This window comes from Haliotis rubra, unplaced genomic scaffold, assembly GCF_003918875.1.
Source record: "Haliotis rubra isolate DU_JTF1 unplaced genomic scaffold, ASM391887v1 Scf244, whole genome shotgun sequence".
NCBI lineage: Eukaryota > Metazoa > Mollusca > Gastropoda > Lepetellida > Haliotidae > Haliotis > Haliotis rubra.
In genome coordinates, this window is record NW_025766492.1 from 594553 (window position 1) to 609640 (window position 15088).

Genomic DNA, 15088 nt, shown 5'->3' on the forward strand with positions numbered 1-15088 from the left:
ATATTCCAGCAATATCACAGCTATTGAGAATGACACTTGTGGTCCAAGTTCCGGCAACTGTTAAGGCAAGAAGCCACACGGAGGACAACCTTTTAGTGTATTCTGACAACGTTTCAGCATAAATCCTTTAACCGTTGTCCAGCAAGAGTGAGTGAGCATGGTTTTAGGCTGCTAAAACATTGTTCACACATTGTTCCCATGTGGGGAATCGAACCCGTGGTTTCATGTCAAATCACTTTTTGTCAAATAAGGTGACTGTGACACATTCTGACCGAGAATGGATTTCATAACACAAGAAATGCCCAGATCAGAACTGTCTCCATCAACTTATCTTCCAACCCACCTTTTGGGGCGAGTCTGTCTTGGTGGTGATGACAATGGCCCCCGGGGCCCCAGTCTCTGACTCGGACTCACTGGACATCTCGTTGTTGTAGCTCTCCATGCTGAAGTCGCTGTCTGTGCGTCTGAAACAAGCAGCCATACATGTGTAATTTCTGTCAATGTGGTCATGACACATATTGGGCTTTAATGTCATGTTTAAGATCATTGTCCTAATATTTGTTTATCATGCAGTATTGCATTCAGCTGTCTTCCAGTTATATGGTGGAAAATGTCTTGATCAGAGAGTACAGAGATTTCTACCGTGAGCAACGATACAAGCGAGTGGGCTATCAAGACAGGTAATCAACTAAAGTGAGTGAGTTTAATTTGATGCCGCTTTTAGCAATATTCCAGATATATCACGGTGGGGTAACCAGAAATGGGCTTCACACACTGTACCCATGTGGGGAATCGAACCCGGGTCTTGGGCGTTACAAGCGAACACTTTAACCACAAGGCTGCACCACCGCCCCTCTATTACACAAGACTTGATGAAGGCAACATGCTCTAAAACAGGAAGTATAACGGATCTGTGTACTGCTACCCCACAGTACACATGCATGTTTAGCTACAATCTCAAAATCAGGAACTGGTCAAACAAGTAATATGCATCCTGTTCTTCAATAATCCAAGAATCAGAAACAGGAAATGACCTTTTATTGCAAGAACTGGTGTCATTAACAATCGCTTCCTGAAAACAAAAACAATTACAACTACCTGTGACTAACCAATGAGATTAAAGCCAAGCTACAAGTGTCATTCATCATCTACTGAGTGAAGCAATACAACGTTCTCAGGACAACAATCAGGCCAAATTAAATTATATATCTTTTCTCTCAGACATACTGTCTCAAATTGGTGCTTTCAAATGTTAAATATTTATTTCAAGATAACTGACAGTTAAGATTCAGATGTTTCTACAACAGTTAGCCATTAAAAAATTCTGTGCAAATAACATACATGCTTGACAAAATTGGGGTTAGTTGTCATATTGATGTCTCACAATCTGTAGAATTACAAAAATACCATACAGTTCTGAAAGCATACAATCATTTAAAAAAAACAAAACACATTATCCCATATTTTAAGAGTGATGTAAAGACTAAAACTACTCCCTGATTCCCATTTCATGAGAAAAAAGATTAACTCTAACCGGCCTGTAAAAATGAAGAGTTCTACACTAGACATTATTGTCCACAAACAGCAATAAACAATGACAGGCTAAAGCAACATTGAATGAATGAACAGACTAATAAGGAAGGGTTCTCAGAGGTGTCAGGTACCCCAACTCACCATTCAATAAAACTGTTATCAATGACTGCCTTCAGGGAGGGTAGAGTTGATGTCAAGTGAAACACACAAACACATGACCTAAGAGGAAATAATTCTGTGACATCACGCACTTCAATGACCCTGTGGTTGAGTAGGAGCAAACTCCACAGTGACAACAATACAGAGGAGTACTGACGGCAACTGACAGACTTCTAGCCAGGAGAGACATCCAGGGACAGGCAGTCAGTGGTTTCCTGCGCAAAAGTCCGAGGTGCAGGAAGCCCAAGAATGTGCCACACTGGCATACTGTTATATACCTCACTCACTCACTGACTGATGCAGTATTAATTGGATAGTTGTCAAATGTTGCACAGTCTATACAGACCGAGGTGCAAGAAGTCCCAGAATATGGCACAGCTGAAGGATGGTAATTTTGGAAGCTATGTTCCATGGATATGTGGGTTGATACAAGTATCATGCTTTTAATGAACCTGATCGATGAGATATACTGCATGCTCTATGAATAGTGTATGCTGTATTTCATGAATATGATTTTTGTAGTAACATATACACAGAATTACTGGGATATCACCCATATGTACAGGATGACACATGTGACATGTACAGCATTCCTGGGATGTATGACACATGTACAGCATTCCTGGGATGTATGACACATGTACAGCATTCCTGGGATGTATACATGACACATGTACAGCATTCCTGGGATGTATGACACATGTACAGCATTCCTGGGATGTATGACACATGTACAGCATTCCTGGGATGTATGACACATGTACAGCATTCCTGGGGTATATATGACACATGTACAGCATTCCTGGGATGTATGACACATGTACAGCATTCCTGGGATGTATGACACATGTACAGCGTTCCTGGTGTATATATGACACATGTACAGCATATGTATGACACATGTACAGTATTCCTGGTGTATATATGACACATGTACAGCATTCCTGGGATGTATGACATGTACAGTATTCCTGGTGTATATCTGACACGTACAGTATTCCTGGTGTATATCTGACACATGTACAGTATTCCTGGTGTATATCTGACACATGTACAGTATTCCTGGTGTATATCTGACACATGTACATGTATTCCCAGGATGAGTGAGGCAGTATAAATGGGACAGAAAGTATTCCAATTCGTTTCAATTTGTAAATATTTCCTTCTTTATGACACATGTACAGTTGGTGGTGAAATTTTGACACATGTACAGCAGTCCTGGGATGTATCTGTAATGCATTCCAGATTATGGCAAACATGCAGTGACACACAAGCAGGAGTGTATGGTATGCATGTATTAGCCTGGATCAATGCCATAAAATACCTTCAAGGTGCCAGCCCACTGATGTGGTACAGAGCTGGGCCATATAGGTAACCACGGCATGCCAGCCCACGGCATGACACCCAGCATTCCTGATGTGGTACAGAGGGGCCAGGTAACCACGGCATGCCAGCCCACTGATGTGCATGTACAGCAGCTGGGCCAGGTAACCCATGGCATGCCAGCCCACTGATGTGCACAGCTGGGCCAGGTAACCACGGCATGCCAGCCCACTGATGTGGTAAGAGGGGGCCAGGTTACCACGGCATGCCAGCCCACTGATGTGGACAGCTGGGCCAGGTAACCACGGCATGCCAGCCCACTGATGTGGACAGCTGGGCCAGGTAACCACGGCATGCAGCCCCTTGATGTGGTGAGCTGGGCCAGGTAACCACGGCATGCCAGCCCCCTGATGTGGACAGCTGGGCCAGGTAACCACGGCATGCCAGCCCACTGATGTGGACAGCTGGGCCAGGTAACCACGGCATGCAGCCCCTTGATGTGGTGAGCTGGGCTAGGTAACCACAGCATGCCAGCCCACTTGTGTGGACAGCTGGGCCAGGTAACCACGGCATGCCAGCCCCCTGATGTGGACAGCTGGGCCAGGTAACCAGGGCATGCCAGCCCCCTGATGTGGACAGCTGGGCCAGGTAACCACAGCATGCCAGCCCACTGATGTGGACAGCTGGGCCAGGTAACCACGGCATGCCAGCCCACTGATGTGGTGAGCTGGGCCAGGTAACCACGGCATGCCAGCCCACTGATGTGGACAGCTGGGCCAGGTAACCACGGCATGCCAGCCCACTGATGTGGACAGCTGGGCCAGGTAACCACGGCATGCCAGCCCACTGATGTGGTGAGCTGGGCCAGGTAACCACGGCATGCCATGGGTATAAAACTATGACCGTCCACTCTTCAGACAGGAGCACTAGACCACAGTGGCGGTCACTATTCAATTTGTCTTAAAACAAGTTGGACAGAATGAATCATACACCCTGAGGATGATGAGCTGGCAAAGACTAAAACCCCCATCAGCTAAACTGAAAACACACAACAAAACATTGCTGGTGAACAGCTGATATTTTGAAACCACAAAACATTGCAAGTGAACAGCCGATATTTTCAAGCAACAAAATATTGCAAGTGAACGGCCAATATTTTTACAAACAAACATAGCTGGTGAACGACCAATATGATTTCATACAACAACTATGTTTTAACCTTGAGTGAGATAACTAGACCACTGTAAACCAACAAAGATGATACACAGCATTGCTCTGTGAGCAAGCATGAAACTACAGCTAATAAATCAAGACATAGGAAGAGAAGAGAGGGAGGAGAGAGGACAAGGAGAGAGACAACAGGACGACGTAAAGCTACAAACTCCACTTACAGAAACTCTGCTCTGCATGTCCAAGGGAGAGGAAGAACATGGAGATGACATGGTATGTTATTGCTGGGCAACACAAGTAACACCACGGTGAGATAACACCATGGTGATGTGACAAATGGTAGGTTTGTGAGGGCTGGAGTATCATCATGGCAGAGACACGGCAGGTCTAGTGACATACACCTATTCAGTATTGAGAACAACGGACGATTATCTTTGCAGATGCTAACATAATTACAGGGATTTATCTAGGCCTGCCGGGGGTTGGTATTCATGCTCAAGCCTGCAGCAAATATCTGAAAAAACTTCTAAGTTTAGTGAGTATAATTTTACAGCTCTTTGAGCAATATTCAAGCAATACCACAGCAGGAGATACCAGAAATGGGCTCTTTAATTTGAAAAACAATTCATTTGAATTACATTTAATGTTACAACAGCTTTAACTAATGCACTGGCCTTGAAGAGACTTGCATTTTATTGACATGTGCAATACACATGATAAAGAGTTTTAAAATTAGTTTTCGATTTCACTGAAAAAATGTGAATTTAAAAACAATTTTAAATCATTCTAAAACTGAGCTAAATAAAGATGGTTCTTCAAAGGAGCATGTCAAAGGCAGTTTGGAATTCTAGATAAGTCCCTGATAATGGTTAATACCCTAAAAATAATTAATGCTCTAAAAATAATTATAATTATTAGCCTAAAAATAATTAAATCAAGCTAACTATGAAAATAAACATTGCAAGGCAAAGATGATCTGGATGCCAAATAAATATAACTTTTAACACTCAAAGGTCTGTTAACATAGCTTCATTACAGCTAAACAAAGATCCAGAGTACCATTCAAAGCAGTGACCAAACTGCTACGACTTTCATAAATCTGTAAGTTCAGGAGTTACGAGAGCTGCAGCAATGGGATCACCGCGAAGAACAGCTCTGCGGAAGTTCATAGAGCAACATGCTTTAAAGCAAGATGCAGAGATTTCAAACATTCCTGATGCTGTCACTACATGCAGAAAAGGCAACACATACCTGTGTGATTTTTTAGCATTATGCGGCAGCGCCACTTCGAATTCTTCCACCTGGTGATCCAGAGCGTCAAAGAAGTCCTCATCGTCAGATGGGTTAGAGCCTGCATCGAAGAGGGGGATGTAATCACAATTCCTTGGTAAGAGTTTCATTGTTAAAATAAGTTCCAGGGTCCCATTCCACAGATCAATGTCAGAACTACAACTGCCGTAGGTAGGTATTAATGTGAGTTACGATCCACTTGTTTATTTGTTTTGTCAGATTCAACAATATTCCAGCTATATGATGGTGGTCTGTAAATAACTCAGTCTGGACCAGAAAACCCAGTGATTAACATTTAAGTGCCAATCGATGCAACAGGGATACAATGATATACATCCAATAAGTCTGTAAATCTGACCACCCAATCCTGTAGTTGTTTCTTACAATTGTGAGTGAGTGAATTTAGTTTTATGCCGCACTCAGCAATATTCCAGCTATATGGCGGCGGTCTGTAAATAATCAAGTCTGGACCAGACAATCCAGTGATAATCAAGTCTGGACCAGACAATCCAGTGATCAACAGCATGAGCATCGATCTGCTCAATTGGGAACCGATGACATGTGTCAACCAAGTCAGCGAGCCTGACCACCCGATCCCGTTAGTCGTCTCTTACGACAAGCATGGGTTACTGAAGATCAATATTCTAACCCGGACCTTCACAGGTATGTTTCTTACAATTCTAACCCAGATCTATTGAGACTGTTCACCTTACCACCAACACCATGCAAACATTTCTTCTCACAAAGCGATCTTATCGCCACAGCTGTCACAATCTATGCTCAAGTATGGGAGTTACAATAACTTGACCAATGAGATCGCCAAGATGAAAGAGATTCTGCTGCTCGCGTCTTAGAAATATGTTCTCTTTGCAACACATTTTTAATGGCAAGTCATTCAGTAACTGCTGACCCCTGTCAACTTATTCATATAACAACTACCAGGATAGACTAGTCCACAGCAACCTTGCTAATTGTATGACTTAATGGGTTGGGTGATCACTCAGTGACTGGTTTGATAGCGTATCAGTGGTCCCCAACAATGTCCCATGTGTATCATTGGTCTAGACTCCGATACTTACAGGCCACCTTCATACACCTGGAATAATGCCCAGTGGTGTTCAACAACTATTAATCAGAACCATGCCTACTTATTCCATATAGTCTGAAAGCAAATTTCTTATTGAAAAAACTGTTCGTTGTGAACATGTTTAAATTGTTACTACAACCATCAAAACCGATGCTTCTTACTCAGATGAATTAAATATAGTACTCAAAAGAAATTTAGAAAACACCTGACTTTTTTATAGTTAACCTGTCACACCAAGACAGGAAAGTAATATGAATACCGTATACGGAAATTTTCGAGGTATCTAATTTTCGAGGTTAGAGAAGCGCAACCTCGAAAATATTATATCCATGAATTTTCCGAACTTCAAACCTTTGGGTTAGATTTCCTATCGATAAGCATTTCAACTGCTAGCAACCAATGACTTCCTGACATGCGCATTAACTCTTTAATGCCTGTCTACAACTAATCTTAACGTTCAGTGACCCTGAGCGGCCTGAATGAACAAACAACAGAAATGCGGTGTCGAGGACTATTTAATAGTGTTGTAATTGTTGGTCAGAATAACATGCATTATAAAAAATAGGTAAATCAATCAGTGTGTTACATGTGAAGTCAAACCAACTGTCAATGCACTCGATGTCACTCTCTGGCCAAACGGACGCATCGGCGATGCCAGGTTTGATGAATCGCATCTGTAAGGGGATTGTTTACACAAACATCCTAGGGCTGTAAGGCATCCGTGCTGTTGGTCAGTTTAAGCTAAAGAGGTCAAGTTGTCAGCTTTCTAACAACAACATAGTTTCAGCAGAGACCCATCATACATGCTTATAGTTAGTTGTTAAAAAACAATATCGTCTGAGAGAAAAATGCGTCATGTTTGAACACTGCCCGACAGAGTGTTTCATGGGTCATTTATCACAACAAAGGATCAAAGGGTTGTTTTCATTACTATTATTTCTGCCATGGACTGGTATACCGGTAGTTATAACAATCAGACGGCAGTTATCACTGGCTACTTGTCGATAGTTCACTGAGTATTAATCCGGTAAGTCATGTTTCTGGGCACTTTCTTCTAACCTCGAAATTAAAATTGTTTAAAATATTTATATATTTTAGGCCCCAAAACCTCGAAATTTAAATCACCTCGAAAGCTCTGGGGTCTCAAACCTCAAAATTTTAGTACCTCGAAAATTTCCCGGTATAATGGTATATCGAAGATTTGTTAATTTCTTTTGAGATGTTTGGATTTAGAAAATCGCTGTTATTCACTGTTTGTATTACAAAACACGGTGCATATTGGTTCTTTTTATTAAAAAATTAAAATATAGAAATAAAGATGTTATTTATAAATATATAAACATTCAAATGTACAAAATATTTAGATGTCATTTGTAATGAACTAAGTCACTGAAATATGCACCAAACTGACCCCAGTGTAAGACTACTTACTGTGCTCAAACTGTGTACAACATATGTTTATTTATACCACATGTCAACAATACAGACTATATCATTCCTGGAGCTCAGTGCCATTGTGACCACCTGAGGGGGAAGTTGGCTGGGGGATAAGTCTGCAGAACATACTGACCTAACATCAACATACTGTGTTATCCACTGTCAGCCACAACAAGCTCAATACACATGGGAGTCTATGTAATCAACCCTAGTTACCTCCCCTGCCTCAGTGCTGACCAAAGTGGAGCTAGTACTTTGGACCATTGTTTAGTGATAGATGAGTCTCGTATGACGGAACAACTGTTTATCAGCTATAGTCTGTTTCAGACTCTCCGTGCACTAACCCACGACCTCAGACAAAGGTCAGCAAAATGTGAAGGTCATTCCAGGGCTCCAGATAGGGGCCGTATCGGCGTATGTACGGATAAAAAATATGCAAAATACGGAAGGACATATTTTGGAAAAAGTAGCAGATACGCACCACAGCAATGGTGTACGGTCTTAGAATCATTTACAGTCGTATTTATCCGAAAAAAAGTATTGTTTTATTGTTCATTGACCTGTTTAAACAAGAGTAGCAATGTTGTGGTGCATACATGAAAAGAAACACGAGATTACTGGTACTCCATTAAATTCCATTCAGTACTCTATATGTACTCTTAAAGTTTTCCAGTACTCTTATATGGAAAAAATAAGGAGTACGTACTCCTGATGTTGAAATATTATCTGGAGCCCTGTCATTCCCTCCAAGTCCATTCAATAATTAATATTTGTATCAATTTCCACACATTCAAAAAAATAAGTTATGAAATTAGGAACAAGAGATATGTCCTGAAATATTTTCCATGATTAATCATTTATTGGTTGTAAGGTTCTGTATAGCTGGCAATACAGTCACTTGGAGGAGTGTTTTGATGGCCATACTCCTCAACTTAACCTTGCTGACTGAAAAGATGAGGTCAGGTTTTGTGAAGTGACATCCAACATGCCATTCAAAATTAATGTACTTGTCTTGCAGCATGAATGAGTATGTGTGGTGGGTGGGGGGTTTTAGGAGGGGACTAGTCCTTGTTTCATCCAGGTATTGCCAAGCATCAGAGGTGTGATGATGATGTAAGTGATGATGATGATGATGATGATATTGTGTATTGTGATGTGTATGTGTGTGTATTGATATTATTGATGTAGTATTGTTGTGTATTGTGTTATTATTGATTATGATGATTATTATTATTATTGATATGTGTGTGTGTGTGTTATTGATGTGATGTGTGTGTGTGTGATATTATTGTGTGTGTGTGTGTGTGTGTGTGTGTGATATTGTGTGTGTGTGTGTGTGTGTGTGTGTGTGTGTGTGTGTGTGTGTGTGTGTGTGTGTGTGTGTGTGTGTGTGTGTGTGTGTGTGTGTGTGTGTGTGTGTGTGTGTGTGTGTGTGTGTGTGTGTGTGTGTGTGTGTGTGTGTGTGTGTGTGTGTGTGTGTGTGTGTGTGTGTGTGTGTGTGTGTGTGTGTGTGTGTGTGTGTGTGTGTGTGTGTGTGTGTGTGTGTGTGTGTGTGTGTGTGTGTGTGTGTGTGTGTGTGTGTGTGTGTGTGTGTGTGTGTGTGTGTGTGTGTGTGTGTGTGTGTGTGTGTGTGTGTTTTGGAGGGGGACTAGTCCTTGTTCAGGTATTGCCAAGCATCAGGCTGGGTAACAACAAATACCATCTTATAAGGAATTGTATGATGTACGAGGATCAAGCCAGGTTGAAGATCCCCATGAACATAGACTACTCTAATGCTTCTACCTACAAAGAGAAAGAATGTCCAAGTTTTATGGATGCTTTCAGGGCCTGTGATCTTATTCAGCTTTCAGTGATCATTGCAGGAACTTCGTAACATCCCAAACTATGCCAGACATCAGCTTACAACATTTTGTTCTCCTTTGGACATAGTAAAACCTTTCGTGTTGTCTCCCACACATATCCTATCATAGCAGTGCAATGACATTTTCTCTGTTTATTCAAATTTAGGACCATATGATTAGTTTGTTACTTAACACCACACCCAGCAACATTCCAGTTGTATGACGACTGTATGTAAATAATTGAGTCTGAACCAGATAATCCAGTGATAACCATCATGACCATCGATATATGCTATTCAACTAGTTTCATCACCTTCAATGCATAAGCAAGTATTTTAAGAATATCCATCCTATCTTAAATTATAGATACAGGTTGTGTGTGACTATGGCAAACCATCAGTTAGTTTCATTCACATTCAATGCATGAAACCATCTATTGGTGTGAAACAGTCTTTAGAGGAAGTCAATCAGCTGATTGTTCTTATCAGAATGTCAGGGTCAGGCAACATGTCACAGTTGATAATGAAGCTAAGTCAGGTCAGTCTAAGACGTTGTAACATGTAAGCAAACCAGGGGTAGGGCCAGATCTGCTGTGCAGCTAAATCACGTCATGAAAAAACATCACTGAGTCTTTTTTTGGTTTCTAGGCCACCCCACCGCCGCTCCTCAAAGATTGATTGATTGATTAGTTGTTTAACGCCACAATCTGTAACAAGCTTTACGGCGGCGGTCTATAAATAACTGAGTCTGGCCCACTGATCAACATCATGAGCATTGATCTACACAATTGGGATACGATGACATGTGTCAACAAAGTCAGCGAGCCTGACCACCGGATCCTGTCAGTCGTCTCTTATAACAAACATGGGTTGCGGAAAACCATTTCTAATCTGGATCATCACAGGTCCTCCTCGAAAAGAGGCTGTTATAAGAAATGTATTTTTCCAGAGAGAGTAAAGGTATTTAGGTCAAATGAGGTCCATTGTTTACTTATGACTCATTGTATTCATGCAACAACATGCATGATCATGTTTGCATTAGTGACTGCTTCTATAGTCCATTTGATTTCATTTTAGACCGATGAATTTCTCACGAACACAAATTCTAATATTTGCAACAAAACCAAATTTTGCACAGTCACATGAAATCGACAGACCAACTCTGATGATTTGTCTCATAATTTTGGTCACCCCGAATAAAAAGTTGTTAAACAAACGATCATTATTTTGTTGTCAATTTTCGCTATTTCTTGCGTGGGAGGACCACTTACTCGTAGTACAGCCAGGTGTGTGAGTTGAAATTGAAATTTCACTGCACACGCTTGTTTATTACCTGGCTGTTCTAAGAGCAAGTTGCAATTATTAGATTTTGTGTTAGTGAGCAATTCATCAGTCTAAAATGAAGTCAAATGGACTATACCAATTGGGACAAATGCCCATTTTAAGAGTGCAAGTCTACTGAGATACCATGTAACACTATTTCGATTTGCGTAGCGATCCTTTGTTTACATAGGTTGTATGGCTCCACGTGCTGTCATTGAAGCCGACGGAGAACAAACGATGCAGCCAGTTTGATATCTAAATATGTACTGTCATAGACCTTACTGTTGCAGTTGTGGAAGAATATATATGTAACAATGTAAAACAGTATGAAGAGCGCACCGAAAAGCTTGTGCAAGGCCAGTGTCTTCATATTGTGAATATGCGCGTTTATTTACAAACAAGAGAAAGTCCGGTCACGTGATATGCAAATTAGCCAGTAGCAGTGATGTTATGCTAAGTCATCACTGCACCGGAGTGTGATCAAACCCCTGACATTTCTCCGGGTAGATGCTCTATCTTCTATTCTGTGGAGGTGGTAGACATGTCAGTGCGATCTTGGGAAACATTGTGTGCCAACAAGAAGAGTTGGATCCATCATGAAACTTGGTGAATGAACCAAGGCTAATGACACACTAATGACATGCAAGGTGACTATGGCACGCAATCAACCAACTGACCCTGATGATGCGATCCATTTGTTCGCCAGTTCTCTGCTTAGGATAAATTCTAACCAATGGGTCTCCTAAACTTGTATTACCTGGGTTTTCTTTCTTGACATTCTGCAGTGATTTGCGTGCCTTGTTCTCCAGGGACACCTGGTCCTTGGCCAGCTGCTCCACCATCTCCTCTAGCTTGAGGCGCTGGTCGTGCTCAAACTGCAGCACACGTTGCCACCGCTTGCCGTGAACCTGGGCAAACTCGTAGTACTCCGAACAAGCCTGAAAGTGGGACATATGGAATCAATAGACACTTTCAGAGACTTTCAGAGACTACGGTCAACACATTTCCAAATGGATGATCACATATTTCTGAAAGTGGGACGTATGGAATCAACAGACACTTTCAAGACTATGGGATGATCACATATTTCTGAAAGTGGAACGTATGGAATCAACAGAGACTTTCAAGACTATGGGATGATCACATATTTCTTACAAAGGCATAGGCATAATGTAATTAATATCATGAAGGTTCCCTTATTGAATTTTATATGTATCTTCATCACTTCAATCAATAACTTCTGAATGAAAAGAAAAACATTATAATAGTTTGGAAACTGAATGGTCAAATAGCGACTGACTGTGTGGATCTGTGTGCTGATGTAAGCCCTCCCATGCTCATCCTACAATACACATATTCCTTTAAACGGGTTAAAAACCACTGGATCTTTTCATATATCTATAATGAATCAGTCAATAACTTCTGTTCCTGAACTTTTTGTGAGTAATATTTACTAAATCCATCTGCAACTGTTCTGCCCTTCAGTCCAGCTTACATTAATCATGGCATTCGATGTTATCCGGAAGAGAGTTGCTCTTTCATTCACGGCCTTCAGCTTGCTTGCCACATCGGTCATGCTGTCCATCTGCTCCAGCTCTGAAAGGGTCTTCTGAAGGGCTGCTCCATGTTTGGCAATGAGGTCATTGCACGTGTTGAGGTCTTCTAGCTTGGCGTTCAGCGTCCGCAGCGTGTTCTGCAGCTCAAACTTATCGGGCTGATGAGCTTCCTCTTCGTCACTCTCTGGAGAAAAAGATTCAAAACAACACATAAAGAGAGCTATCTAACTTCAAGTTCCTGAAATCATTGACAATAACTGGCTTTTTTCCAATCTAGGTCCCGATTCACAAAGCATTTCAGGGATAGAAATGCTTTTTTTTCTAAGTGTGCCTTAGGGCACCAGACAAATATTTTAGATGTGCCTTTCAGAAATCAAGTGTGCCCACATGTTTTTAGAATAAATGACTGTAGCAATGATGATGATCATTTGAAATTTATTGTTAAGTAAAGAAATGGGTTTATAAGCATTCAGATATGTATGGTATTATTCAGTTTTGAAAAAAATAATTGTGTTGGGGATTAAATGACTAAATGTGAGTTATGTGTCTAGAAAATTAGGCGTGTGAAAAGGGCACAGAGAACATATTTCAGCCATGCCATTTTAATATTTCCTGTGCCATGGCATACTAATATATGGGGTATTTCGAACCCTGCATTTGTAACATTATGACCTGTCGAAACTCTATTATTTACCATAGGCTCACGGATATCACAGCGCGCTACAAAGGTTTTGTGGATTGGGATCCAGGACAAACACAATAATTCAAATATTTATAATAAATAATGAAGGAAACATTACATTGAAGGAAACATTGAGGAAATTGAAAGTAGATTCTTACATTAATAAATACAATAAACAGGATTCGGAAGATGATGTTGAAACTAATCAGTTAAAAAAATCTTAGGTAAATAGGTCCTGTCTTATCAGCCTGAGGAGGCTTAAACATAATCTGATGTCAAACCTCAGTTATGTCAATAGTTTTATGTACAGCAATTATTTCAAGATGAGATTTATAACACAACAAATAGCTAACTGATCAATGCAAAAGATCTGATTATCGCCATAAACACTGATCATGATAACTTCATCACCTGCTTCCAGCATCCTGATGGCTTCAGCCTTTGCCAACTCCAGCGCCGTCACCCACTTCTGTCTCTCCACCTCCGACGTCGCCTTCAAGTAGAAGCTTTGAGCTCCGCCGTTGGAGATGACGAAGGTGCATGAGTCCTCCGTGTGTATGAAAGCATTTGCCAGGTTGATGGTGCCGCGGCAAGTGTGTGCCATCTCCGCCTGGTTCCTGCAACATCAACAACATCAGTCAGAGCAACGTCTAAAAGGTTGTTTCTAGAAACCTAAACGACACCCCTTTTCACTTGCAAAGTAGTAATTAGTAATGGTAACTGTTTTTTTCACTATTGTGATAGTCATGTAGTGAGTGAGTGAGTGAGTGAGTTTGGTTTTACGCCGCTTTTAGCAATATTCCAGCAATATCACGGCGGGGAACACCAGAAATGGGCTTAACCCATTGTACCCATGTGGGGAATCGAACCCGGGTCTTCAGCGTGACGAGCGAACGCCTTAACCACTAGGCTACCCCACCGCCCCTGATAGTCATGTAGTCATGAGAGTCATAGCTCCAAGCTATAGTCTGTTTGCAGTGAAAATGTACCGATGAATTTCACCTTAAACAAAAAAGTAAATCAAATAAAGGGATTTTAATTAAGATTGCGAATCCTCATAATTTTACCTTGAGAATTGAACATTTTATTCAACTTGGGATAAAAGTTTTTTAACAAACGATCATAGATTCAAATCGCTATTATTGGTTTGTATTACAAGGGGTTAAGCGCAGTAGTTGGAACAGTGAAACAAATGCATGTGCGGTACGTGATGAGCATTAACTTAGACCAACCCTACTTGTTCTCAGTGTTTCATTTAATGTCTGCTAACAGACTATAGTTCCTTATAGTTTTCCAGATGATGTCTGTTCTTTGAAGAGCAAAATATGAACATGCACTTGGCGCAATTTGGTATAAATATGAGGTTGCATTTCGCTGTTGCACAGTGCAAGTTTAATCAAACCCTAGCTTGACATACCATTAACATGATCAGATCCCTAATAAGAAGGAAACAATTTCAGTGCAAGGTCAAGAATTCAGCAAGATTTTGTTGCAAATGTTCTCAATGGTAATTACAAAATATAAACACTTTTACCCATCCCAGTGGTTAAAGCGTCCCACTGAAGGCCTGGGTTCGATTCTACTTATGAGTACTATGTGTGAAGCCAATTTCTGGTGTCCCCAGCATAATATTGCTGGAATAGTGCTAAACTCACTCACTCTTGATGTTAACTCTGTAACTAACAGCA

General features: G+C 41.0%; 1 protein-coding gene across 1 annotated transcript in view; it reads right to left on the reverse strand.

The window, feature by feature from the left end:
* Positions 1 to 15088, reverse strand: part of LOC124278995 (oxysterol-binding protein 1-like) — a 48358-nt gene that overhangs the window by 13432 nt on the left and 19838 nt on the right. Inside the window, 5 exon segments of the mRNA XM_046714791.1 lie at positions 344 to 464; positions 5437 to 5536; positions 11920 to 12100; positions 12658 to 12902; positions 13812 to 14017. Of these exon segments, the coding sequence (XP_046570747.1) occupies positions 344 to 464; positions 5437 to 5536; positions 11920 to 12100; positions 12658 to 12902; positions 13812 to 14017 (853 nt within the window).